The sequence below is a fragment of the Apus apus genome, chromosome 2, assembly GCF_020740795.1.
Source record: "Apus apus isolate bApuApu2 chromosome 2, bApuApu2.pri.cur, whole genome shotgun sequence".
NCBI lineage: Eukaryota > Metazoa > Chordata > Aves > Apodiformes > Apodidae > Apus > Apus apus.
Genome location: NC_067283.1, coordinates 3,683,123 through 3,709,853, shown reverse-complemented (window position 1 = coordinate 3,709,853; position 26,731 = coordinate 3,683,123). Strand labels below are relative to the sequence as shown.

The 26,731-nt window shown below is 39.1% G+C and overlaps 1 protein-coding gene across 1 annotated transcript in view; it reads left to right on the top strand.

Moving 5' to 3' along the window:
- ADCYAP1R1 (ADCYAP receptor type I) overlaps positions 1–16,416 on the top strand; it is a 134,142-nt gene extending 117,726 nt beyond the window's left edge. The window contains exons 15-18 of the mRNA XM_051612366.1: positions 9,306–9,389; positions 14,069–14,198; positions 14,415–14,456; positions 16,072–16,416. Of these exons, the coding sequence (XP_051468326.1) occupies positions 9,306–9,389; positions 14,069–14,198; positions 14,415–14,456; positions 16,072–16,260 (445 nt within the window). The 3' untranslated portion in view covers positions 16,261–16,416. The remainder of the gene's footprint in view (positions 1–9,305; positions 9,390–14,068; positions 14,199–14,414; positions 14,457–16,071) is intronic.
- The last annotated feature ends 10,315 nt before the right edge of the window (positions 16,417–26,731 follow it).

Below are 26,731 nucleotides of genomic sequence, written 5' to 3'. Positions count from 1 at the left end.
CTGCTACCGCTTCGTCTTGCTGCAAGTGCTCAGACTGCCAGCATTAATAATTATCCACAGGGTCTTCTTGCCAAAAGCCTCATTTTTTTTACAAGAAAATAGCAGATATTTTGTGATGGGTATATTCTTTAGCAGGGCACTTGAATCTCTTAACCCCAGGTATTATCAGTTGAGCGTTGGAATGCCCGCTAACCCAGCAAGGAAAGGAACTGGTGGCCCTGGGCTGATCCTTTTCTATCAAAATAAAATACCAAGGAAAACACAGACAATGATCATTTGGTGTCAGTGCATGATTAGCAGGAACTTAGTTCTCATTTCTATAAAAATGCTAGGAAAGGAGGTGTTTGCTACTTTGATTGACAGTACTTCTTGATTTATTTAATACTCTCATTCACAACTCTATATTTTTCCTTTACATTTCCTAAGACATATTGTAATTTTGGGTATTGGTTTGAGGGATTTTTAGTTTCTGTATGGTTTTCAGGTTTTTGTTGGCTTTTTTTAAGGGGGGGTTATTAATCTTCTCGGCAAGGAACTGGAAAACAATTGAGTGTACTCCTCAGGAATGTAAGTTCATGTAGGTTATGTGCCATAATTAGCAAAAATATATTTACACAGTAATTTATTTCTTTTCAGAAAAAGTAATTGAAAACCCTAGTCTGCTTTTGATCTATAAAGTGGCTGTGGTCTCAGCTACTGTAAAATCAACAAGCACAGAATATTTAGTGAGTTTATCGTGTTGCTCTGAGCTGTTACTCCTGTTGAACACCTGAGGGTATGATGCACAAGGGGGGCTGTGCAGAATCCCCAGTGCCCGTGGCAGCTAGAGGAACACGAACATGCATCTTGGATTGTCAAATCTAGCTTCCTCACCTAAACCCTGTCCTGTCATCCCTTGTCCATCTTTTACATTCGTACAATGATGATGGGATCAGACCTAAGACTATGTCCACCTTGAAAATGGTTTTGTTATTTCATGGGCAACATGTCAAAAGAATATTCCAGAAGAGTAAAAGAATATTTTAAAAGGAAATTCCATCGATTTCCAGTTATATACAAGTGCTTTCCTAGTGCTATGATAGGCTCTAATTTTGAAATCATTGATGACAAAATTTGCTTCTTGTGGTTACAAGCTCATCTGTGATGAATGCCATGTTAAAAATGTGCTCTGCTTCTGCTATTTTGAAACCCTCAGCAGGTGGTTAGAGTGCAAGTCCATGATACCTGGCCTGCACAGGTGATGTCTGTATGATGGAGACTGACTCCTGTTATTTTCTATTTTGAAGTAGTAAAGAAAAAGAGGATGATTTTGTCTTTGAATAGTAGTTGTGCACATTGCTGTAAGGTATTTTTATGGGCAATTTTACGGTTTCAGTGAATATACAGACACAGGAAAGGATAAAACACTGATTTATGTAGTTGGTGAACTAGCTGACTTTTTCTGAAATCAAAGTTTCATGCTTAACAATTCTCTAATGGTGACTTCAAACTTCCACTTGACCCCATGATCTGTGGCAGCCTGAGAGAAGGAGATTTTGTCCTAAATAAGCAAAACAGATTTTTTTTCCCCCTCTATCTGTTAAAAAGCAAGCCATGAACTGGAAAAAGAACATGTTTGCATTAAAAGAGAATCCATTAATAGATGTTCCTCCTCTAGGAAGGTCAAGGAGCTGTGCAGATCAGTGAGGGAGAGCACAATGCCACATTCAAGTGTGGTTTGCTTTATAGACATGTTCCTTCCACTCTTGTAAGGAGAAGCAGTAAAGTGAATCTTGATGCACTCTCAACAGTTCAGTCAATGGTTGGATTAACCCTAAAAGCCCTGTTTCTCAGGAGGTTTAGGCACAAGAAATGGCTAAACAGTGTCTTAGGGATTCCTATTGAAATGTTAGTAGTTCAGACTGGATAGTTCAGACCAAAATGTCTTTCAAAGCCAGTACCTAACATATCTTGGCTTGATTACCACAACTGGTACCAGCACTCATAACAGCTGAGGGCTCAAGCCAAAGTGTTAATGTTTGTGCTTGTGTACCTGGCTAAATGCAAGTCTTTGCCTACACATACACTGTCTGAAATGCTATATATATTCTAAAATTATTTCAACATTGCTTTTAAAAGACCACAAATACTTAAGCAACGTGCACAATATAAAGCTTCTTACTTTAAGGCGAAACTGGCTACATTGAACTAAATTCTCTGTAATATTCTAACTTCTGCCACACATGCAAATTCACTGATTAGCAAAAATAAGGTAGACTTCCAAAAGAAAATGTGCTTCAGGCCCCAAGTGTGTTTCTAAAGTCACTGCACTACATCAGAATGGATAACCTTGTTTTGATCTGTATTGATAAACTTCAGTTGTCATGGAGATCAGCAGGATAGGGAACATCCAGGGCCTAAGGCCACGTGTCTTTGCAAATTACCCATGGATTAAGGTGCAGTGTTGCATCCTTTATCAGGGTAGCTTACATACTGGGAAAGAATGGGTTTTGGAGATTCAGATAATTTTTCAGAAACCTCAAATTCAGAGCTAACTTAGGAGCATCCAAATTAGACTATTCTGGCTGTTTTCCCTTTCCTTTCTGTGTTGCTCATAGCCAAGTTTGCTGTTTGGGATGCATTGTGAGGCTGAGAGGGATAGATCTGGAATCTTATTTCTCTCCAAATCAGTTTGCACCTTTGTTTCCTTGAATCAGTTACTTACTGTAAAGATAAGTGTAGAGTTGAAGCAACTGGTCATGCAGCAGTTGTTGCAAGACTGCAGACAATGGGGAATAATTCTGACATCTCTGATCTTGAACATGCTTTCAGCTTACATCAAAGCTTGGTGCCCACCAGCATCCATGGTCTTCCATTTACTTTTTGCTACCATTCACATTTTTGCCACTATCATATGAGAGCAAAAAGAATTTAATTTCCCCTCAGTGTCTCTGATTCTCCTTGCCATTGGTTTCTTGTGTCTCACTTCAGTGACTAACATGCTTCACGTCCAGTGGTTTTAGTTTTGCATCTGAAGCTTTATTAGGATGTACTCCAAGCAAGTACATAGTCTTGGCAGCATGAGGTATGGGAGGGGCAAGAAAGGTGGTGCTGGCACAGTGCAGAAGGTTTTCTGATCTGAAGGCTGAACTTTTCATGAGGGTCTTGTCATTAATACTGTGCATAACGGGAACTGTGTGGTGCAAACTGGGTAATAGGTTAGCTACCCAGGAACAAATTCTGCTTGCCTTGGGAGAGTGCAAGTACATGCTCAAAGGCCACCAAGTTACAATGGTTTACTATTGAATTAAGTCTCAGTGAAGGAGGTTTTAGTACATGTATTTTATTTACCTCAAGACAGGATGAATCCAAAGCTGTGTATATGGTTCACATCATAGTCTCAGTGCCTCATTTGCTGTGCACCTTCATCATTACTGAGAGATTTCCAAACTGTAAATCCTCTTATATTTCCACTGAAAACACTGGAGTTGTTCAGCTGATTAAATGCCTGCAAGCCCAGGCCTTTTCAGCCAAGACAACACTGTTTTCATTAAGGAGGGTTGTAGATGTCGGTTGAAACTTGGATCCTTGTCTGCAGGGGTGTTGTCTAACATCAACGTTGAATAAGAAGTGAGGCAGGTGAGGCAAAACAACATAAGTGAAGATTCAGAGCTGCAACTTACATTAATTCAATGTAGCTGCAACAATGCTGAGGTCTGCCAGCTGACAGGACTAAGACCTGGCCATAATGCTAGAACATCAGCTTCTTGTGCCAGACTGTGACAATAAATATTTCACAGATTTTGCTCATTTCTTTGTTTTAAGGACACTGAGATGACCACATATTGGGGTATTTTTATCTGGATTCAGACATACATATTCTTCATTTCAAACAGCAAGACCGTATTGAAAGCCATTTAAAAATGTCGTTTGGTATGGGGCACTTTTCTCACTAAAGATGCTGTTGTCTCTTGTGCTAGTTATGTCACTGCACCACTATCAGGATGACTCCATAATGCATGGCATTAGTCTATGCTCTGGAGTCAGTGAGAACAATCTAGTTTTTTAAAATGGGATCTCCAGAGCTAACACAGAGGAAGGATCAGGACACATAATCTTGAAGCTACAGTTAATTTAAAGACTGGATATATTCTTCTTTTCTATACCAGCTTTGTTCCCTAAAGCACAGCTAAACACTAAGATTTATCTCTTCATTATTTGGACTTCAAGTACATGAATGGCTTTCTCCATTCTTCTAGAAGTTAGCAAAGTCAAGAAGGAACAGTGTAGAGGTGACTCTTGGCTGTCTTTGGCCGTTCTGGTTCATCTTCAAGCCTCAGTTCTGTGTGAAGTTCCAAATTATTGGACAAACATTTACAGCTTAAACTCATATTTGTAAAACATTCATTTTCAGCTACAGTTTGCAAGCAGTAATCCAGCCTCTGCCTCTGGAGAAGTGACAGTGGCTTCCTCATAGACATATTTCTGTATCAAATTATTGCTGTAATTACCATGCTAGCTTTCAGTTACAATGGATTAAATCTAACTTTGGTGGAATTTGAGGTACAGTCATGTAAAGTGTGCAGAGGACATTGAATGTTCTCTATAATGTGGGAGTTTTGAAATCTGTAGAAGACTCCTGCGAAGTTTCCTACAAACATCTTAGGGGTTAGCTTGAATTTCACTGATTTTATAAATACATAGACACCAAAAATGTAAATCTCTAAATCACTGTCAGGAATACAATCGATCAAACAAACAAAACAATCTTCTGAGCTGTGTAAATCACACCTTGTCAAAGCAACAAAGAGAAACAAAGCTGCCCTCTCACATGTTAAATCAAAGCAAGAGCCCTAAAAGAGGTAGAGAGCAAAAAGTCAGATGAAAGAACGCTACTACCACCTATTAAAATAAACTCATTTTAATGTGTTTTGGATAAAGACTGTAAAGGAGACCTCACACTTTCTCTATTTTTTTCCCCAACTTGTTTTCATATGTCAGAAGATGATCTTGAAATACATGAGACCCCTTAGAGAGGTCAGGGGAAATGTTTTTTTTGTTTGGTGGCATTAGCAGTAAAACATAGTTAACAGGACTAAGACTTTGGCAAAAGGTATCTAGACTAAGACTTTTGAACTTATTTTCAATTGAAGAGTAGAAAACAAAGTTGCCTTTCTTATGAAGAGCACAGCAATGGCTGTACTTTTAGCAAGACAGAATGGGATCCACCTGATGTAAGAAAAAAAATTATGCTGGGCTCCTTGGTACAATTTATTTTGTTCCAAAAGAGATGTTTAATATAGGTCAGGTAAATCTCACTTTATGATCCGTTTCTCGCCACTGACTGCAAAGCTGACATGGAACAACCAAGTAAAAGGATACACTTATTTTGTGACCATAAAAAATGAGAGGAGATGGAACTAAGTAACAACTTTGCTGAAAAGCACCCCAGTTTATTCTGTGTCTGGATGAGAGGGTGAATGATTCTACTTGCATGTAGTGGATCAGGGCCCACAGTCACTGTGGCTGGAAGGATTTGTGTATCTTGTTTTCTCCTCACAGAACAAATTCAGTTTTCCAAACTGTCTACATCTGCTAAGTTAGCCTTGGGTTTCTGTGAATGTAGTTATTTTGCCCAGGAAGCAAGTCTAGCTTTGGGAAATCCTTAGTTACCAAGTAGCAAGGAGAAGAAGTCACCCAACCTGTAACAATAGCTGTAGGTAAGTAGGCATGTAGCATAAATAATAGATGGTATGGCTCAATTTTTCAGATTTTTTTTCTCTGTCTCCCATAAAATCTTTCTGCTTTCACTTTGGTTAAGTTTTTGCTATGATTTCAGTACTTTATTTCATTGATTTGTTTCTACATTCTTTCTCCTCCTATTACATGGTTGCCTAATCCTATTTGTAGTGAGGTTACGTAGAATTACTTGAGGGTGCACAAGGATTCTTAATGAGGCACAGTTTTAATTTGCATGAATCAAATCTACCTGTGTTGTGTTTCCCAGAGGATTCTCCTTCAGCATATTCAGACACAATTCACAAACTCTCTCAGGCCCTGTGTCTTATTAGCAACCAAAACCCAGATCCCTGATCTTTATTATTATGGATCTCCATGGCTTTGGTAATAGAGCATAACTTCATTCCCCTGAATCACCACGTTCATTTTACTTCTCTCAAACACCTCTGAGAAACTCACAAAGTCTTTAGAATTTAATTGCAACAACCTTTGCCTGAAATTTGTGTACTCTCTCGTTTGCATTAACTTGCTAGACGTCAAGGCGTTCCGTCTGACCAGATGGTCTTCAGCCACATCATGAATCACTCCTTTAATCCTGGGAATGTTTAACTTTTTCTTTCCCCTTCCACCCTAGCACCCTCCCTCTTCCTCCCAGATGCAGCTGCAGTCCATGCACAGGACACATGCGGTGAGACTCAGCTTGTTTGCCTTTAGCTGTCTAAAGTCTCGTGCTCAACCTAAGCAGTCCAGTTGTTGTCTATGGTCGAGCTGAGAGACCAGGGCACCTCTTTAAGACAACACATTCCTTATGTCTTAGGCCCTTCTGTTGCACAGGTCAGCTCAGCCTCTGGAAGTGCCCGTTTCTTTCCATGATTGAGTGAGTTAAAGGTGATGCTTCAGTTTGTCTTAGATACATATAGTTAGATGTCACCAACTCCATTCTGTGTGTGCCTGCAGAGATCTGAGGATCCTGACCTTATTCTTGTAGTGTTTTTATGTCCATAATCTCACTTATATTAATTTTCTCTTATTTGGCTATTTTTTATTCTTTCCCATTTCTCTCTGGTTCCTGCCTCCTCTGTCTCTTCTCACTTTCTCCCTTTATTTCCATCAATGTTTCTACTTTGATAATAAATAAGCAAACAAATATAAAGTTAAAAAAATAAGGGGGGGAGGGGGGAGAAAAGAAAAGTTCTGTCAATTCTGTATTCTAAATATTTTGGGTCATTTTACAATACCTAAAATCAGAGAGATCAGATGATTCTACCTACACGAGATAGGATAGCAGAAAAAGTTCTAACAGCACTAAAACAGGTTTTCTTAAGATGTGCTAGAAAAATTTTCCATCCCATGTTTAAACATTCCCTCATTGAGCAGGAAGCAGCGGTTAATTCTTAGATACTATTTTCAAAATCAAGTCTGTCCTTTTTTATATTTCTAGCAGATATCAAGTTCTGTCATGTTATTTCTACTCACTGGAAAAGCCTAGAATGAAAATCAATCCCTGCCAAATAAAACAGGTCATAAACTGAAGGAAACATGGGTGGGATTTTTTACTCCTTGAGGTTACCACAGCAACATTAAGTATTTTACTGAAGAACAAAATCCCAGGACTAAGGGTGTTTAAAGTGATTATTGATTTTTAAATGTTTCATTTTTAGGTTATGTATCTTAAACTGCCTTCGGAAGTGCTGCTTTTCAATGCACGCTGAGCAGCCCTCTTGTGGTGAAAATTGGTCTGAAAATGTGTTTCAGATCAGGTGAAGAAAACATGAGTGAGACACTTGAAATCCAAAGTCACTTCTGAAAGCCTCAGCCATACAAAAAAGGAGAAATCCCTAATACTATTGCTCCTTGTATTCGATCAGTCTTTTCTGATGACCAACGCACAGTTCCGCTCCATAAAAAACAGAGGCAGTGCAAAAATTTTATCACAAAAGTGATACTATAAAAGGAAGAGTTATTTTCATATTTACTTCCTTATTATTATCCAAGAAATGAGATTTCTTTTACAAGTTGAAACATGATTACTGTTTCTATTTGCTAGGTGTGTGCATGCCATGATATTGTACTCTTTGCAGCTGTTATGCTATAATCTTTCCTAACAACGCAGTTGTCAGGTTTGGATTACCCAAAAAGAAATAAACCAAACCAAAAATAAAAATCTAGTAAATGGGATTTTCTTAGAGGAGTCTACAATAGAGAGATGTTTAATCTGTTTTCAAATTATTCTGTTTTACTGTTCAGCTTATAAACTTTAACCCCCATCTATGGCAGGTGAACACTACACTTAGACCATGCATATTAGCAGAGAAACAGAAATGGAGATTGATTGTTTGGAATAAAGTGAAATATTTGCTTTGTAGGAAATTGCTTTTAAAAAAATGACAGATTATCCTGCTAAGTCAATGGAGATCCAGTCAGGGTAGTATCTGGCATGCTGTTCTTGCCATCCTAAAGTGGACATCTAAAATAAACCAGACATATTTTTACAATAATTGTGTATTTCGCTTGTCCTCTCTAGTGATTCTCAAGGAACCCAGGATGTCCATTACTTGGACACCTATACCGTAAAATTTTCCCTGAAGGGTATCCCACCAAAACAACCATATTTTGAAAACAGAGCAGAACCATAGAATTATAGAATAATAGAATGTCTTTGTTTGGAAGGGACCTATAAAGGCCATTTAGTCCAACCTCCTTTCTGTAACCAATTAGACCAAAAATCACCCCTCAAAATTCAACAAGAAATTATTATTTTAAGTTCTCATATTTTTCAGCCTACAATAACAGATGCAAAATCCCTATCCCTCAGATCCATCAGAATGTCTTCCTATGTTGTTTCAGATTAGCCTTCTTGACAGCTCTCTAACTAGTTGTAAGTGTAAACATCCCAGTCTCCATAGAAGCTCTTGGTAGTATACAACAAGTAGACATCATGGTCCTGATCCACAGTATATGTGCCTGCTGCTTTCTTGACCACACCTGCCTTAGAGTGTGTGAACAGAATTCAAGAGCACTTCAGAATTACCAGTCAGACATGTAGTTTCCATACTGTATTCCCCTTTCCATGCATCAAGGAAGCTGGGCAAAAAAGTGCTTTGCTATCCTTCCTGGAACTCTTCACTAAAAAGAAGGGATCCACACAACCTTGGGTACTTACACATGAAACTGAGGAACATCTGACCCAACTTCATTTTGGATTTATCTCCATCCTACAAGTTTATGTTACTATTTAATTGTTCTCCACAAGTGTGCAGTCAACTCCCATTTACTATATTGTTCTGTTACCCTCTGTACAATCCCAGACTGCAAAGCTCACGTGTATTTTGGATGCTTAACGCTGCCCACCTGCCTCCAGGCTGTTCAGTCTTTGGTTTGTCTCATCCCAGTTGCCAGCAACAGCCAGTGCATTTTCTTATTTTGTTGTTCCTTTTGCTTGGGTCAAGCAGCTGGTTTGTGCTGTGATGTCATCCTGTCCCGTCCGCTTTCCATCTTTGTGACGTGTCTCATGAAATGTGTTGAAAGTGACCTACCTTGGCCTGTTCACGAGATGCTGAAAAAAATGCTAATCTTGTCATATTTAGCAGCTGCGTTCAGAAATGCTACTGTAAGCCTAAGAGGGCTAACCAGCACTCTTGCAAGATGTCAGAACTATCAACCATTACCCTGTAAGTGTATGCAATCCTGTGACATTACTGTGTTTGTATGACGCATGTTGCAAGTAAATGAATGGATCTTAGCAGAGGGGTAGTAACCAGAGAGCAAGCATTCTTTGGGTTCTTGTTGCATGTAGAATATTATTTTGTGTGTGTGTGTTTTTTGCTGATGAACCACAATTGAGGATCGTAAGGTTATTTTTTTTGGAAAAAAAATAATTCTCATTGCTATTTGTGGGTTTGGGTAGTGTCTGTATAGAAACTGTTAATAGTCATTCTTTGTTATACAGCAAAGAGGTGAGCTGAGAGTAAATATTACACCTGAAAGTTTGTTGGAACAGCAAAAGCAGGGCAGGATTGAATTAATCAGACTCAGCTGGTGTAAAATCACTTAGGTCCATTGAATTGAGTGGAGTTTTCTTCATATACACCCAGGGGTGAGGAAAGGCTAAAGTTAAACGAATATCAATATATTCTGTAACTAGTCAGAAGTCTTTGAAACAAGATTTGCCCATGGAAAGTGAGGCATCTAGAAAAATGAATAAATGCCATTTACTGCAGAGAGATGGGAACTAATCACTTTCTCACAGTCACCTCACTCTGTAACTTGTACAAGAAGCCCACAGGATTTATTTAGATGAGGTGTGCCTTTCAGAAATCTATCATACAGTATATTTCCTGATTAACTTGGCCCTGAATTTCACAACAGTCTTATGAATGCAGATCAACACTCTCAGAAATGTCCTGCCACATAGATCCAACAGTCCAGCATTTTGCTGAAGAATACTCAGTAGTTATCTTTGATACCTGAAGGGAGCAATATTGTTTGGTAACTTGTAGCTACATATTTTGTTATGTTCGTTAGCCAGGAAAAAAACAAACAACAAACAAACAAAACTTATTTAAAACATACAAAGAAATGTTCTCTGTGATTTCACATTTACTCTAGGTATTTAAGAAACAGACCAATGCAGATGATCAAAAGATTAAGTCAGCAGACTGACATTGTGCAAAAGCAGATAGAAGAGAAACAGAACAGAACAGTCAGCAGTTCCATCTTCTACACTGAGAGAAGATCTAAGAACAGTTAGGTAAAACTAGGACCTACATTTAGGAGATGTGTATAGTATGAAGTTCACTCCATTTTCTAAACCTGATGCAGCACAGACTTCATGCTGTGCCTTTGCAGAGAAAAAAAATTCACATTAAGTAAGTGCAGGGTTTCAGAAAGATGGCAGACTGACAACTGTCCAAGGTGAAATCCTCTACCTGATCAAGGGCAAGAAGAGTTCAGCTTAAACAGAAGCCCAGAAAAATTCTATACACTTCTAATTAAACCTTATTTTTTTGTGTGTGTTAGAATATGAAAGTCTTGGTAATCTTCCACTGATTTTCAAGTCCTTAGTCTGATTTATGCATGGGAAAATTAAAACCTTTATTCAATTCCTGTGTTTAGGTGTTACCTCAGGTCTTTGAAAATGATCCTACAGATGTAATTCAACCTTTGGAAAAGACATGTATCCATCAGGGAGACTAGTGAGATTTCTGAAAGTCACATTTTTATCATGTTTTCCATCTTTTTGATAAAATAGATACTTTGGTTTATTTAATATGAGCTATGTTCAGCATTTCATTCCCAGTGACATCCTGTGTGTTCATGGTTTGCTCTTTATTCTTCTATTTGAAATATTGCTATATTTTTTAATTATTTTTTTTTACTTATTCATCACTGAGTTAGGACCAAAGAGCTGGGATTCCTTTAATCTAAACTTTACAAGGCGACAATGCAGCAATTGATATGACAAACTCAGTCTAGATTCCCTCTGTAGTCAATTGAGAGACTTAGGGTGTGAGAAGGACTTCCTTAGGAATAAAGAATTCTTCCTTCTGCCTAAGTGCCTGTTACTCTTTGTTGACAATAAAGGGAAAGTGGGTGTGGAATTAATTTAACTAACATGTTGCCATTGCAGATATGTCATAACTTGAAGCTAGTCAATATGTACATCAGTAGATGCATTCATTACATACCCATGGGGTTTCCAACTGGAGTCACCTCCTCTTAAAGGGGCATCTATAGCAGGCAAGAACTATGCCTTGAAAGTGCATTTTTCTCTGCATCAGCTTTAGGGATATTATGTTAATAATTTCAATATAGATATTTACAGTATGTATGTCCAAACCTTTGTGAGATCAATGGCTTTCTGTGTGACTACCACAGACCTTGATGTATTCACTACAAAACTTTAGACTTGATCAAATTAAATTCACTTAAGACTCAGCATTTAAACTGAACAATTCTCTTACTTTGAAGATCCAGGCCTAAATAACAAAAAAAAAAAACCCAAAAAAAACCCAACTACATAGTTTTGTTTCAAAGGCTACAGGTTTGAAGGTCTTTTTCTTGACAGGCAATGATATTTTGTTTCAACAAAGCTGAGTTGGGTGGTGAGAGCCAATAAAACCAAGGCAACAAACTCTTTGCCAGAGTAAAAGTTATTCTCTAATTTATCCTTTTAACAGCAGACAGTGTCATCTGTCAAATCTTACAGAAGTTACAATGGCTTTTTTGAGCTACACAACTTCATTTCACCATTGCACATCAACTTACATGGCTCACAGGTGCTTCTTCCTAATGCTCTTGAAAAACCACAGTTCATCATCCTCCACACAGTCATTAGCATCTCTCTAGTTTTTCTTATCATTAAAATCTTTTCCTCTTTATCAGTCTTAATCATCTATAAACTTCAGAATGTGTTCTTACATTTCATGTACTTTCTTCTCCACTTCAATAACAATAATGAAGACAGTAGCTCAAATAAATTGATGATGACATTATATTTCAAGATCCTACAAACTAATTGTATGATTAATCAGATGTAATTAATGCCAGAAAACTGGCAATAGAAAAAGTCTTCTTCTGCATCTTTCCCAAAATGTATCTCCTGTGACTGTGCTGAGATACCACAGAGTGACAGGAAATTCTATTCAGACTTTCAAATCAAAACATTTATCTTTTTGTTCTTGTTGTCATTAATTCTGAATATAAAGGGTAACAGATTTTGAGGGATGATAATTCTCTGTCCAGTTTACTAAATTCATTTGATTATTTTATTATTTAATTCCATTCAAGACACTTATGTTCTTTACATCATTTTATGTTTATGGAGATAGTGTTATTCTACAATCTTTTCCAAAATGTTTCTGTTCCTTTTTATGAATCTGATTACAGGTCCATAGAGAAAAAAGGACTAGAAGGGACTTTGAAAGGTTTTTCAGTTCATTACACTGGGTCATTGCTGTAAAGATGCTTTTTCTAGAGATCACCAAAGTTGGAGGCTCTGTATGCTCTTCATCAAACTTTTCCAAGGTTGTTTCTCTCTTCTTAAAATAACTCACAAGACCTGTGCTCTCTGGTTGGTGGGGTTTTTCATCAAGTCTTGAGAGCTGATGTGCATCTGACTAAAGAATTGTGTGTTTGGTGCAATCTCAAGGCAAGGGGTGTGAAGCATGTATCACCATCAGTGAATAAGTATGACTGAGGGACACCAGCAACCAACTGATGTCCTATTTCCAGTTCACTGTTGGATTTAACAATGTATGTTCACAGAGTTCTTGCAGATATATGAAGTCTTTGCCTTCAGTGAGACAAACACATCATTTTGGGGATGTAGTTGAACGTGTATTAGTAAATCCAAAGATGTCTGCAATGTACCATGTGGATATAAGCAGCATAAACACTTGAATTGGAAAAAATATGCAGATCTTCCAAAAATCTTTAGGGCTTTTTAGCTTCCTTTGAGCTCCATCTACCTTCTTAACCTACTTAAAGGAAAGAAAACCTTTTTTGTCCCTTTTGAAAATGTCCTGGAGATTACTTTAGGCCACTTTTTTTATAGTAAAGAACTTTACCTGATTTTCAGATCAACTTTTGCTTTCTATTGGTCTTTTTTGCTGCTCAGTCAGCAAGTGACACTGACCAAAACTGATGTATAAGTCTTGGCTGGACCCCTGTTTTGTGGAAATTTCATCCATACTCATTTAAGTTCTTACAGGTATACAGATTCATTTCCAGCTCTTTTGTTTATACCCGCTAAGTTAGATTTCCATCTACATCAGTTACACAGTACAATTACACTTAGGTTTCCAACTATATAAATGAGAACAAAATCCAGATCTTGAGGAATACTCTTAAGAACATAGAGGGCTTTTTAAGCTTGATTTGTATTGCTGTTTGGGATTTTTTCTACTTGCAGAATTAAATTCACACACACACACACACACACAAACCCAAGTTATTTCAAACACTCCATTGGGATTAAGCAATTGGGTCAGAGGTTTATTATTGTGTTCTGGTAGCAGTCTGAATCCCTTAGCAAGATTAACCTCCTCGTGTTTGGCATGCTAGAAAAAAACCCTGCTTACAATAATGCAAATTAAAATAACAGTGCAGAGTATTAAGCATTACTAATGTGCTATTATTGTAGCAGTGTGAAGAAGTGGGAGCAAACTACAGTGTGTGTGAAATCACTGGGAACAAATGGGAATGTTGTATATTTGTTTGCATAATTATACAGTCTATGTATTTCCTAAAAGTGAGGCAAGCGGATATTTTCTGTGGTTTTTTTCTTTAATTAAAGCACAAGTTGTTTATTTCAAGGCTGCATTAAAGTTCTTCCACTCTATTCTAACAGGAGACTGGCTCGCTCTACACTGCTGCTTATCCCCTTGTTTGGAATTCACTACACAGTGTTTGCTTTTTCTCCTGAAAATGTCAGTAAGAGGGAGAGACTAGTGTTTGAATTGGGACTGGGATCTTTCCAGGTGATTATACAGTGAATTCTTTTGTTAAAAAAGAAATGTCTATTCATTGTAACTACTTTGCATGCACAGCTTTCAGACTGTGTGTTTATTTGTGTATATATTTTGAATACTAGGATTTGGGGTTTTTTGCCTGATTGTTTGTTTTCACTCCAGCTGTTTTCTAGCATTTGCTGAAGGATTTGAATTACATTACTTTTTTGTCTCCCATTTACCTAGGGTTTTGTTGTTGCTGTTCTTTATTGTTTCTTGAATGGGGAGGTAAGACGCTTAATATTTAACGTTCCCCACCCACCATCCCCATCCCATTTCCTTGTGGGAGTAACTGCTGTTCTAACCCTTCACCGTAACTCATCATCTACCATCTTCCCTAATGTCTTTGGCTGAATCTCACAATGCCTCAGCAAAAGGAAGAGACTGTCTGATGTCTTTATTAAACCAAAACTTTGGTCTTGTCTAAGATGATGTCTCAGATTAATGTTCCCTAACAGAGGTAGGGACAGTGCTGGGCTCTTTGGTCATGTCACCCCAGGTGCAAAACTTTGTCCTTGTCTCTGTTAAACTTCATGCAGCTCTAGCAGCCCACTCTGCCAGCCTGTTCCATTCCCTGTGTAAGGTGGCTCTGCCTTCTTACGTGTCCACTTCAACACGTGTATTGGTGTCACCAGCCAACTTGGTGAGGGTGCTTTCAATCCCATCATGCAGGTCACTTATGGAGTAGTGTGGGGTTGGAAGGGACCTTTAAAGGTCATCTAGCCCCCCCCCTGCAGTGCACAGGGACCTTTTTAACTAGATCAGGTTACTCAGGTTACTTAGAGCCTGGACAAGCCTGACTTGATTATTTCCGGGTATTTATGAAGATGTTGAACATGTGGAGTCTGGTATCAATTTTTGTTTTACATAAAATGCAATTCCACCTCCTCTTCTTCCCTTCCTATCTTCGCAAAAGGTTTTGTAGCCATCCACTATGGTTTTCTGGTCATGGGATTTTTCCCACCAAGTTTCTGTGTTTTCTATAATATCATAATTCTTGGACTGGGCATAGAGCTCCAGTTTCTCATGTTTGCTGGCCAGACTACATACAGTGCTACACACAAACGTAAGGTGATGGGACTCAATGTTCTTGCCTTTGGCAAGGGTTGGAAGAGCATTCCTCACTACTCTGGTAGGTGAACTTATCGAACCTGCTTTTTATGAATATGCAGATTTCATTGCTTTGGACACTAAAGTTCTTTAGTTTAAAGTTCACTAGTTTAAACCACAATTCACTAAGTCAGCCAATCTGCTAGTGGAGATTCTCCTGCCTCTTCTAAACAGGTGTATCCCATCTCTTCCTCAAAGCTCAAGGGAGCTATGACATGCCATAGATGTATATGAATCCAAGAGTTGCCATCTGCTTAGAGGCGATCTGAAAGCAGGAGGCAAATTTTCTGTAGATGTGCATCCATTAATGGCAGATGAGAGACAAGCTGCCCTCTTGGACAGGTTATTTCACTCCTGTCTAGAACCTTTTGGTTGCCATTTTCTTTGACTCCTTGCTATGTGCTTGGTACTGTCCACGGATGAAAACAGGATATTTTTTCCAAGCACCTAGCTTAAAGAACGATGTTGGAGTTATTGTTGAACAGGTCTTCTATGCACCTCTGGGCTGATCCTAAATTATCTGAAATAAAGACATAGAAGCCAGGCTGTTATTTCCACTGCATGGCTGGACCTCTTTCAGACATGGAGATTTTGCTGAAACGAGGACTTTAATAATAGTCTTGAAACTTGTTATTTCAAATGGTGGGGTTTTTTTCTAAGCTTGATAACTTTTCAGCATGTCCTCGAGCGGCTAAGTACATAAAAAATGACCTTTTGAAGTTTCTCCCTAAAGGTGCAATCAGAAATAAAGAGAAAATGGAGGAGCTGGAAAGTCAACCGGTATTTTGCTGTGGATTTCAAACATCGTCATCCTTCTCTAGCGAGCAGCGGAGTGAACGGGGGGACACAACTCTCCATTCTGAGCAAGAGCAGCTCTCAGATTCGGATGTCCAGCATAAATGCGGAGAACTTAGCGACATGAGCAGCTAAGGAAAACCAATCAATCTACAAGCAAACCAAAAAACACCCCTTCAAAAAAACACACAAACAAACACATTGTTTCAGTGGAAGAGTGGGTCTCTTTCCTTTCCTTTCCTTTCCTTTCCTTTCCTTTCCTTTCCTTTCCTTTCCTTTCCTTTCCTTTCCTTTCCTTTCCTTTCCTTTCCTTTCCTTTCCTTTCCTTTCCTTTCCTTTCCTTTCCTTTCCTTTCCTTTCCTTTCCTTTCCTTTCCTTTCCTTTCCTTTCCTTTCCTTTCCTTTCCTTTCCTTTCCTTTCCTTTCCTTTCCTTTCCTTTCCTTTCCTTTCCTTTCCTTTCCTTTCCTTTCCTTTCCTTTCCTTTCCTTTCCTTTCCTTTCCTTTCCTTTCCTTTCCTTTCCTTTCCTTTCCTTTCCTTTCCTTTCCTTTCCTTTCCTTTCCTTTCCTTTCCTTTCCTTTCCTTTCCTTTCCTTTCCTTTCCTTTCCTTTCCTTTCCTTTCCTTTCCTTTCCTTTCCTTTCCTTTCCTTTCCTTTCCTTTCCTTTCCTTTCCTTTCCTTTCCTTTCCTCTCCTCTCCTCTCCTCTCCTCTCCTCTCCTCTCCTCTCCTCTCCTCTCCTCTCCTCTCCTCTCCTCTCCTCTCCTCTCCTCTCCTCTCCTCTCCTCTCCTCTCCTCTCCTCTCCTCTCCTCTCCTCTCCTCTCCTCTCCTCTTCTCTCCTCTCCTCTCCTCTCCTCTTTTCAGAGGTGGAAAAGCAAAGGAAACTTACATATCTATCTTTTTAACAAACACTGTAAATACCCAACTGTACTCAAGACCATTATTGGGAAAATGTTCCCAAGTTCCAGAGCAGGCCAAGCCCACCCACTCAATGATTTACATTTCAGAGCATCTGCAAGTAATCCATTGTCAGTCAAAAGTAACAAGTGATTGCTGTGCAGTTGTGATCCTCGGTTGCCAAACTGATACTAACCTGTGAATGGACATCACCATTGTTATTTTGGAAGCTGGTTCCCATTTTGGTTTGGATTTGCCTTTTTTCTTTGTCCTAGTCAAACTGTATCTTAGCCTGTCCCTGTCTTTTGGCATGTGAATTTCTGCAGTGTTTCTTGTTTGAGTCTTAGGGTGGAGCTAACATGCTTGAGTTAATCAAACCAGCTGATTGAGGAAGAAGTCCAGAAAATTAAGTTCATGGATGGCTTTAGTCAGATATTCCCAGTGGACTCAAAGAAACTGCTGAGCCAACATGAAGCTCCACAGCTACCATCAGTCAGTGGGGGGACTCCAGGCAAGAGACATGGGATCACTTGTCTTTTGCCAAACCCAGGGACACTTCTGAGAATGCTTTATGTTTTAGCTAAGCTGTGAATTTCCTAAAAGGGCCATGCATTAGAGATATAACTATATTTTTGACATTGACTGAATGAGTGATAGGCTGATTGATTGGGTTCCTTGAATAATAAAAATAACTATTCCCTCCCTCCCACCTTGAGAACGAAAGTCAATTCCAGGATGGGCTTTCCCTCCAGGTAACCTAGAGCCTTCTGCATCCGTGTCCAAACATGGCACATTTCTGGGCAGTGCTGTCACACAGAACACGGTGCCTTTGCTACCTGGTTGACTTCTGTGTGTTGACTCTTCCCTGCCAGAGCAAGAGACACAAGAGGGATCTGGCGTGATCACCTTGGAAGGTAAAAATCATGAACAACTAAACTGAACAATAAGATGGTATGGAAGGAAAAGATAAAACCTTTGGATGACTTCCCACATCTGGCAGTTTTTTCTCTCTTTGGATATTCTGTTTGTTTAACCACCAGTGGTCTTACTGCTTTTCTTTGAGAGAAATTTAAATGCTCTTTCAAACTTTGCCTTGTAGTTAAAGCCACGACTGGTACTTCCATACTTTAATGAAATGCTGATTATGTCAGCTCTTAAGAGTCTTTATACAGTGCATAAAGGCTTCGAGGACAGTCCTAGCACTCACTTCATTTTGGATTTATGAACAGATATATATATGAATATATATATGTGTGTGTGTATGTGTATATATATATTAAAAAAAAAAACGAAAAAGAAAATGACATTTTAAATGTGATATTTTGAACTGAAACTGATTGTAACCAGGAGATTCAAAACTCAAGCTTGTTCTTTGGTTTTATTTGACATGATCATGAACTTAAAAACAACGTGAAAGACTCAGAATTCTAGGGCCAGCTGAGTGTGAGCTCTTAATTTCACTGGGGTTTTTTGCTGGTTTAAGTTAGGACAAAAAAAGTTTTAATGTTATTTTAAACATAGTTTTTTAAAAATAATGTTAATTTCCTTACTTTCAAAAGGAGAAAAAAAAGGTGTCAGAAAGTTGTGGAAAAAATTATTAATTCTAATCCTTAACACTTATATAGTGCTTTGTGGGACTTAATCTGCTCCCAGTTGTAGCAGGGTAAATGAATGTAAAAATAATTTGAAACAGACAAAAGTGTTGATAATTACTTCATATTTGTAGAAGATCATGCTCTTATGAGATGCTTACACCCCTTTCAGGTGAAATGTATCCTTGCACAGAGGACCAGCAGAAAGATTTAAATCACTTACATTAGACTCCAGCATCTTGAGGTGGTGTTAAATGATCCAGACACCTGTTTTTTTCGTGTTCTCAGTACTGATTTGCTGCTCCAAGAGCAGAATTTGTGTACCAGACTCTCCACAGAAGTCACTGAAGTCTTTTTAACTGATAGATTGAAGCTTCCCCTCTCATGACATGCTGCTAAAAGCTACTTAAGAGAGTTTCTCAAGGAACCGTGCACTTTGCAGTCTAGAAAGACATGGGAGGTAAGTCAGATCTATCAGTTAAATGCACATTGAGACATTTTTAAAATGAGATTACCTACTGCTAGGTGAACAGATAACATTTAGTTTTGTATTTTATGTCGTAGGGGCTTTCACAAGGTATTATATTGACAATACTGTGTGTATTATTTAAAAAAAAAAAAGAAACTAAAAGTATATTTTGCATGAATGGCTGGTAGCCAGTGTTCAATCATTATTAAATTAGAAGCTTTGAGAAAAAAGGTGTTGAAAAACTACCTATAGCTGGAGATTTTTTGCCATGTTTCAGGCCAGACCAAGAAGATGTTTGGATCTTTTAAATTGTGTTTTTATTTTGATTTTACTTTTGTTGTTGTTGAGGCTGTTTCTGAGCCTACTTTTAGATTCTGTTGTTCTCCTGGCTGTCCTACAGTGCTCTGCAACTTGAGTTGGTGGATCTCAGTCCAGTGCCTCGTGGGCAAATGTCCACACCACCAAAACCACCCTCCAGTCACGCACACTGGAGACCAGGTCCTCAGCTAAATTAAAACCAATGCATGTTGTCATTCTTTTTACTTTGACTTGAGATTTGGCTTCAACATGTTGCTATTGCTATCATTTTTTGGCTGTCTCACCAAGAGAGGCCAAGGACTGATAATTGTGAAAATTTGGACTTGCCCCTTAAATCCTAGAGCCAACACTCAGGAGCAAGACAAGTTGGAGGGCAGTGGAGGGGACATTTCTGTAGTTGCAGTCCTTGTGTTTCTTGTTCAGTGGACAAATTGAAGTCTTCAGGACCTGTCACCAGCACTGAGTTTAATAGAAGACATCATGTCTCTCGACATATTTAATATAAACTATATTGTACAAGTAACCCCCTTCTTTAATGATTTTTTAATTGCAAATGTGACTTCCCTTAGTCACTCAAACTTTCCCAGTGTTACTGGAAAGGTCATAATTCAGGTGTATATAGTTATCTAAGCCAGACTCTGATGCCATTTCACAAATTAGCTCTCAAGGAATCTGTGTGTTGAATGTAAGCTGAAGATGCTGGCCATGCTTGGCCACCATTCACTGTGGCTGTCATTTCTAGTTGTTTCAGGATGGAAGAAGCCAACAGGTGATTTGCTTCTAAGTGTGTGTAAATATCAATTGAGTGTAATAGTGCTTTGTCTGATTTTTCACTGTGAAATATATTTTGGAGCTAGAAAGGCTATGTTATTAAAAACAATGCAGAATTAAACAAAAAGCAAGTGTGCAGTGCTCCTTGAGCCATTTTTTCTACCATGTCCATAACGTATTTCTTGTCTAATTTTCTTATTTTTGCTTTTGTAAATGCACAAAATGTTTGTGTGCTGCAATTTTTGTGGCTATTTACTGTATCTAACCACTGTTTGGTTATTGACTTTTTGATGTGAAGTGCTGATATCACAGGACAATTAACATCCCAAAATGAAAAATACAATCTAATTTTCAAAGGACAAGGTTAGTTTCATTGCTGCATGGTGACCACACCTCCTTCTAGCTTCACCTACACTTAGTATAACTGGAACTCAGAGCCCAGAAAATGAAACTGAAATGCTTAGTTGTGCAAGGTTTTGTTTCATAGAGGAAGAATATCCAAGTTAATCTGTCTCATTTAAGCATTTGTATTTGAAAACCAGATGTTAAAGCAGGGTGGTGGGAGAAGGGAGAGAGATAAAGGCAGGTGAGCCCAAAGTGAAATGTAAATAAAAGGTGCAGTTTGGAAGCTAAATTTAGACCCTGTATTTGGGGTCTAGCTCCCCCTTCTCAGCAACTGTCTAACATGGCAATTAAAGAACTGTGTCTTGCAACTATAAAGCTAAATAGCAACCATAAGTGGGCAGGAACTGTCAGTGCTGACACCTTGAGATGACATTTGCAAAGATACCTCTCCCTAGACTCTCTCCATTGTCAATAACAAGTGGGAGGCACCTTCCAGAATGGAATGCAGAGCAGTTTTTAGAATCATAGAATCAACATCCCAGGTTGGTAGAGACCTCCAACAATCATCTGGTCCAACATGCCATGCGAAAGGGAGCCTAGAGGAGATCATCTAGCACCCTGTCCTGTCACGTCTTGAACACCTTCCATGACAGGGACTCTACTATGTCTGTGGGGAGGTTGTTCCAGTGAGTGATTGTTCTCACTGTAAAAAATTTATTTCTTACATTGAGATGAAAACTCTCCTGGTGCAACCTGTGCCTGCTCCCCTTGTTTTCTCTATGTCCTTGTGAACATACAGTCTCCCTCCTCTTGGTAGCCACTCTTTTAGTACTGGAATACTGTGATGAGCTCCCTCTCAATCTTCTTCTTCTCCAGGAAGAGAAGACCTAACTCCTTCAATCTTTCCTCATCAAACAGATTGTCCATCCCTTTGATCTTCATGGCCTTCCTTTTGACTCTCTTCAGTTTGGTTATGTCTGTCTTGAACTGAGGGGACCAGAACTGAACACAATACAGTGTTTGTGAGACTACAGCTCAAAACCTGACCAGGGAGAAGCTGATTCTCTTCAGCAGTGATGAAAGGATTAGTTGTCATAATTTACCTCATCTATCACATTTTGCAAAATTGCATCTTTTCATAATATTGTCATATTAATGATGAATGAAATTCTGCCTCTGCACAGCATGATAGCTTCTTTGCTTGCATATGAAAGGCTGTGCAGGACCTGTGGTTAGCTCAAAGGTTCAGGTTTTGTTGTTGTTTTTTTTTTTTTCATAAATCTCATGGAGAAAAGAAATCAGTAACAAAAATATGCAAAGACAATTATCAAGAAGAAAGCAGTTAGCAGCTTGAGCTGTTGGTCTCAGATCCTCAGGTGTTCCAGAGCAGCACAGTGTCATAAGGACCTTTAATCTGAAGGAAACTGTAATCACCATTATTTTTACATTATATTACTCCCAATCTAAAATTAATCAACTCTCCTTTTAAAATTCAGTAGGCTTTTTTATTTTTCTCTCCTTCTCTTCCCACTGGAATGTTATTGTAAAACTGCCCTCTAGCAATTAAAAATCTCTTTCTGAATTCCAGATTTAAATAAATCCTGGTTTGCTCGTGCTTCTTTTCTTGCCAATCTTGCCTCCAGTTGCTTTCTGCCTTCCTAAAATACAAACAGATTTATTTCAGATAAAGTCTACAGTTTATCTTTGATCATACAACTGAAAGGTAAGACTGAAGAGAATTATGTACCTTAAGTGGCATTTGCTTCAGCTCTAATCTCAATTTGGACAGCAAAAACAAAGGAAAAAAAGAAAAGAAGAAAGCAGATATCTAAAAATCCACTGAAAATATCAGGAATATTAACTGGAAGAACTATGGGGGAAAAAAAATCTAAGAGAAAGTTGTGGATGTCTCCTCCTTGGAAGTGTTCGAAGCCAGGTTGAGTGGGGCCTTGGAATAACCTGGTCTAGTGGGAGGAGTCCCTGCCTATGCAGGGGGGTTAAAACTAGATGACCTTTCAGGTGCTTTCCAACCCAAACCATTCTATAATTCTAGACGACTGTCTGGTTTTTCAGCTTTCTGCACATAGTCATCCAGTTTTTGATGAACCTCTCAGTTTCCCCCATCCAACATCCATTTTGGCACTGTAGTCACAAGGAGCATCTATATCCCAATGCTGCAGAAGGGCCAGGGTGAAAGAGCATTTTAGGAAGGTCTCTTTGTAGCCTTTTCACAGTGAGTGGTTTGAGAAGATACAGGCAGAAGAGATGCTGCAGTCTGAATGAAGCTGCTGAACTTAGCCCTCTATATCTTCAGCATCCACAGAAACATGCAAGCTGTGATTTCACAGCTGCCCTGAAGTCCTACAAAGCCTTCTTACATGACAGAGTAAAGAATCCAACTGCCAAAAGTAACCCTCATAACTTCTACATTCATTGGAATCTTTAAAACTTCAACAAATTAAGCTTTTCCTCCTTGGTTTGATTATGTGGTTTCATGGTAGAAAGACTTTCTTTTCTGTTCTGAGATTTTTATCATGGTGGCAAGGCTTCCAGAGAAATGTAGGATGCTTAAAACCATCTGCTACATGACACTGCAGAGCAGCAAATATGACCTCAGCAGAGCTAGAAGAGCCTGGAAGGTGCTAAAGGGAAGGGAGACAAGGTGGTAAGAACAGATAGATCAGGATATATGGGAAGCCACATGAGGTCCTGCTTGGCCTCCAGCTTCCAGACAAGACTGGTGTCTTCTGCAGTTCCTGTGTTGTATCTATGGGTTCTGTATGGATATTTAGGAAGCAGAAAAACTCACTGGATAAGATTCAGCTTCAATCTCAGCTAGCTAGACTTGGATATCTACATGAAGGCAGTGCTGTTGGACTCCTGAGATTACAACTGTAGAAATGTATATAATGCAAAGATACAAGCAAATATCTGGCTTTACCTGGGTTTCTTTCCTAGAGAGTTAAATATCAAGGGCTATATTAAATGTGTCCCTTTCAACGTCCAGCACTTTCTAAAAGAAATCACTCTCTGGAAGTGACAATCTCTTTGCCCTTTATGGGAGGAAAATGAAAGACCTGATGAACATATCTTCAGGTGGGTAAATCGTGTGGGATTAATTTTGTAGAATCACAGAAAGGTTGGGGTTGGAGAGGACATTAAAGATCATCTAGATCCAACCTCCCTGTGTGGACAGGGACACCTCCCACTGTGTCAGGTTGCTTAGAGCTTTCAGAATTAATCATTCTGGTGGTAGGCAAAGTCCTGGAAAGATCCTGTGTCACTAGGCAGGCAGTTAAGGAGACATCCACATCACTTAACTTTAGGCACCGATAGTGAAGGTACCTTCTTTTGATCTAGTTTCTCCACTTTGCCTTTGTAGTCACAAGAAATGAGCAATTTTGGAGTATAAGCATCAAACGTATTTTAGATGTCTACTCAAGGGTGACATGATTCATACTTTGCAAGTGTCTCTTTCTTTCCACCAGGTAGTCTTGCTGAACAGATCAGAGACAGATGTTGAAACTGTGGAAGTCTTCATGTAGATTCATTTACCCCTGGCAGCTTTGCCCAGTCACTATTGTTCTGCTGAGAAATAATGGTCTTGAAAAGCTTTGGGGAGGCTTCTGTTGTGAATTACCAACCAGATCTGGGGGAGCTGCATGTCAGATAAACACTGAGTAGCTCTCACTCAGAGTAGTTTTCAGGAAGTCTTGCTTCTCTCTGTCAGTTTGTGTCCATATGACCAGCATGTGTGTGTCCAGAAGCAAGCCATGGTCTGTAGTGCACATGGAGTGAAAAAGAAATCAGGATTTTACCCTCAGTTTTTAGCAGTCAGACAAATGCAACCAGTTCAGAATTGCATTTAAGGGAAACATTAGGAAGATCTGGAATATGCAGCACTAGTAAATGATGCTGTGATGTTAAGCTCCATGCGTCTCTGTACTAAAGAGCTAAGTTCAGCTAAATACACATTGTACTTTGTGTATGAAAACACACCAGCAGAGCTTGAACAATGTTTTGAACCTCATGGTCCTTCATCTTCTTTTGATTAAAATGGCAATTTCCCACTGGCTTTCTTTTGGGGAATTCATCCATGTAAAGAATTACTGTGTGATGTGACACTGTGTGATACGACACTCTTCAGTGTCTGAAACAACTTAGGCTTCTGGATATGCCTTTTCCTCTGGACTTTGTGCTTGCAGAGAAGTCTCAAGAGGCCTTTGTGTACCAGTATATTCTGTAAAAAAAAATATTTGGTGTGTTCATTCTCTTTTCCTTCTTGTCAATTTAGTGGCAATTTTCATGATATAGCTCTGAGAGATACCAAGTTATTGGATGGAAAGCTGTGTTTTGGCTTTTGACTGTGTCAAGGTACAAACTTACTGGCCTTTTGGGTCTAAAACTGACCATCTTTGGTCAAAATTGGTTTAATTGGTAATGGGATCGGGGGTTATTCAGCTTTGTTACAAGATGGAAACACAGATATCAATTGCTGCTTTCTAACCTTTTTTTGTGTTTTGAGAAATTGTTTTTAACATGTATACTGCTGTAGATGACACAATAAATGTATTATCATTTTGTAGAAGTCTGTTTTGATATAAAATTACACCCAAGAGATATATTTTTTTTTTTGTCTGTGAAGTTACAGGACAACATATTTATTCCTAAAGCAGCGGGATGGATTTTGGGGGGGTTAAAAGAGTTAGATTGCTTCCTCATCAGCAGGAGTCCCTGAATTCTGCTGGACATAGTCAGTCCTGGACAAATCAGGCATGAAGTCTTTGCCATCAGAGGGCCATGCAAACTCTTCCTTCACCATCAGCCAGTAGAGTTACATGAGGAAGTTGCTCAGCACTCTGCATCAGTATCAAACAGGACTGTGGGCTAATTCTGCCAATATAAATCCAACACACTCTCTATCACAACTAATAGCCACTGTGACTCTGAGCTTTGACCCACAGGTCTTTTAGGACATATATATATTATTTCTAAGGGGTCCAAACAGGAAAAGAAAATCTGTTGTCCTCAAAAAAAGGCACTGTCAGCTAGCAAAAGTGGAAAAAGATTGGTCTCTATTTCATCTGATACAGAATCATTGAATCAGGTTGTAGAAGACCTGTAAGATCATCCAGTCCAACCTTTAACCTAATTCTACTATGTTAGCTCTACCAGCCCATTGCTAAACCATGTCCCTAAGCACTGAATCAATATGATTTTTAAACAGATTCAGGGATGGTGATTCAAAATCTTGATATTGTTGCTTTAGTTAAAGCAAACCTCAAGAGTCTTATCACCGGGTTCATTTTCAAAAGATAAATACATTCACCTTGCTCAAACAGAGGACTCCACAGTAAATTATTTATTTTGATATTTCTTCTCTTTTTTTCCTTAGCTTCAGCTTCTGTAAGATTTTGTCTGAACCTCATGGATCTGTGAATCCTCCACAAAGGCTACATCTTTCCATTGCTGTTCTTCCTCATTGCTTAGTCAAAGAACATTTATGTGGAGCTTTGTCCATTGATGGGAAAGTGGACATTTATTTATTGAAAGTAAGGTTAGAGATGTGTAAAGGAGCACCCAGGACCAGCTGATCCTGAGGGATGGGTGCTGGGAGACAAGGGGCATCACATGGAGAGTAGAGCCAGTCACAACCCCAGTGAGGAAGCAGGGAAGGCCTGGAGACAGAGCCCAAATTCAACCAGGAGTCCAGATTCTTGCCAACCAGGCAAGTTCATGGCAGCAAGGCAGGTCCAAGGCAGGACCAAGACAGGACCAAGGCCCAGCCAGGATGTCAACCTATGTATCTGTCCCAGATCAGTGGAGCCCTTGGTGGGGCAGGGCTGTTGTGAAGCTGGACAACAGCATCTTCCAGCATTGCTGAATAAGGGTCTGGGTTGATTTGGGGGCTTGGGACTGCAGGCAGGCTGGGAGTTGAGAGGGGCAGGGCAGATATGCAGATTTGTATTTTTAATCTATTTCAAATCATCATAAAACACCCTCTGGGAAATCCATTTACACAGATTTACTATGTGAGTTGAGGGAATCTCAGCCCATTCTTTGAGTGCTGGATGATGTGGCACAGAAGAGTGTCCCCTTTCCACCATGGTGCAGAGGGGCTGCACCAGTCACTATTGTACTGAACAAGAGGATCAGCAAATGTGGAACAAAGATCTAGAAAAAAAAAAAAAGCCCTTTTTTTTCTAAAGG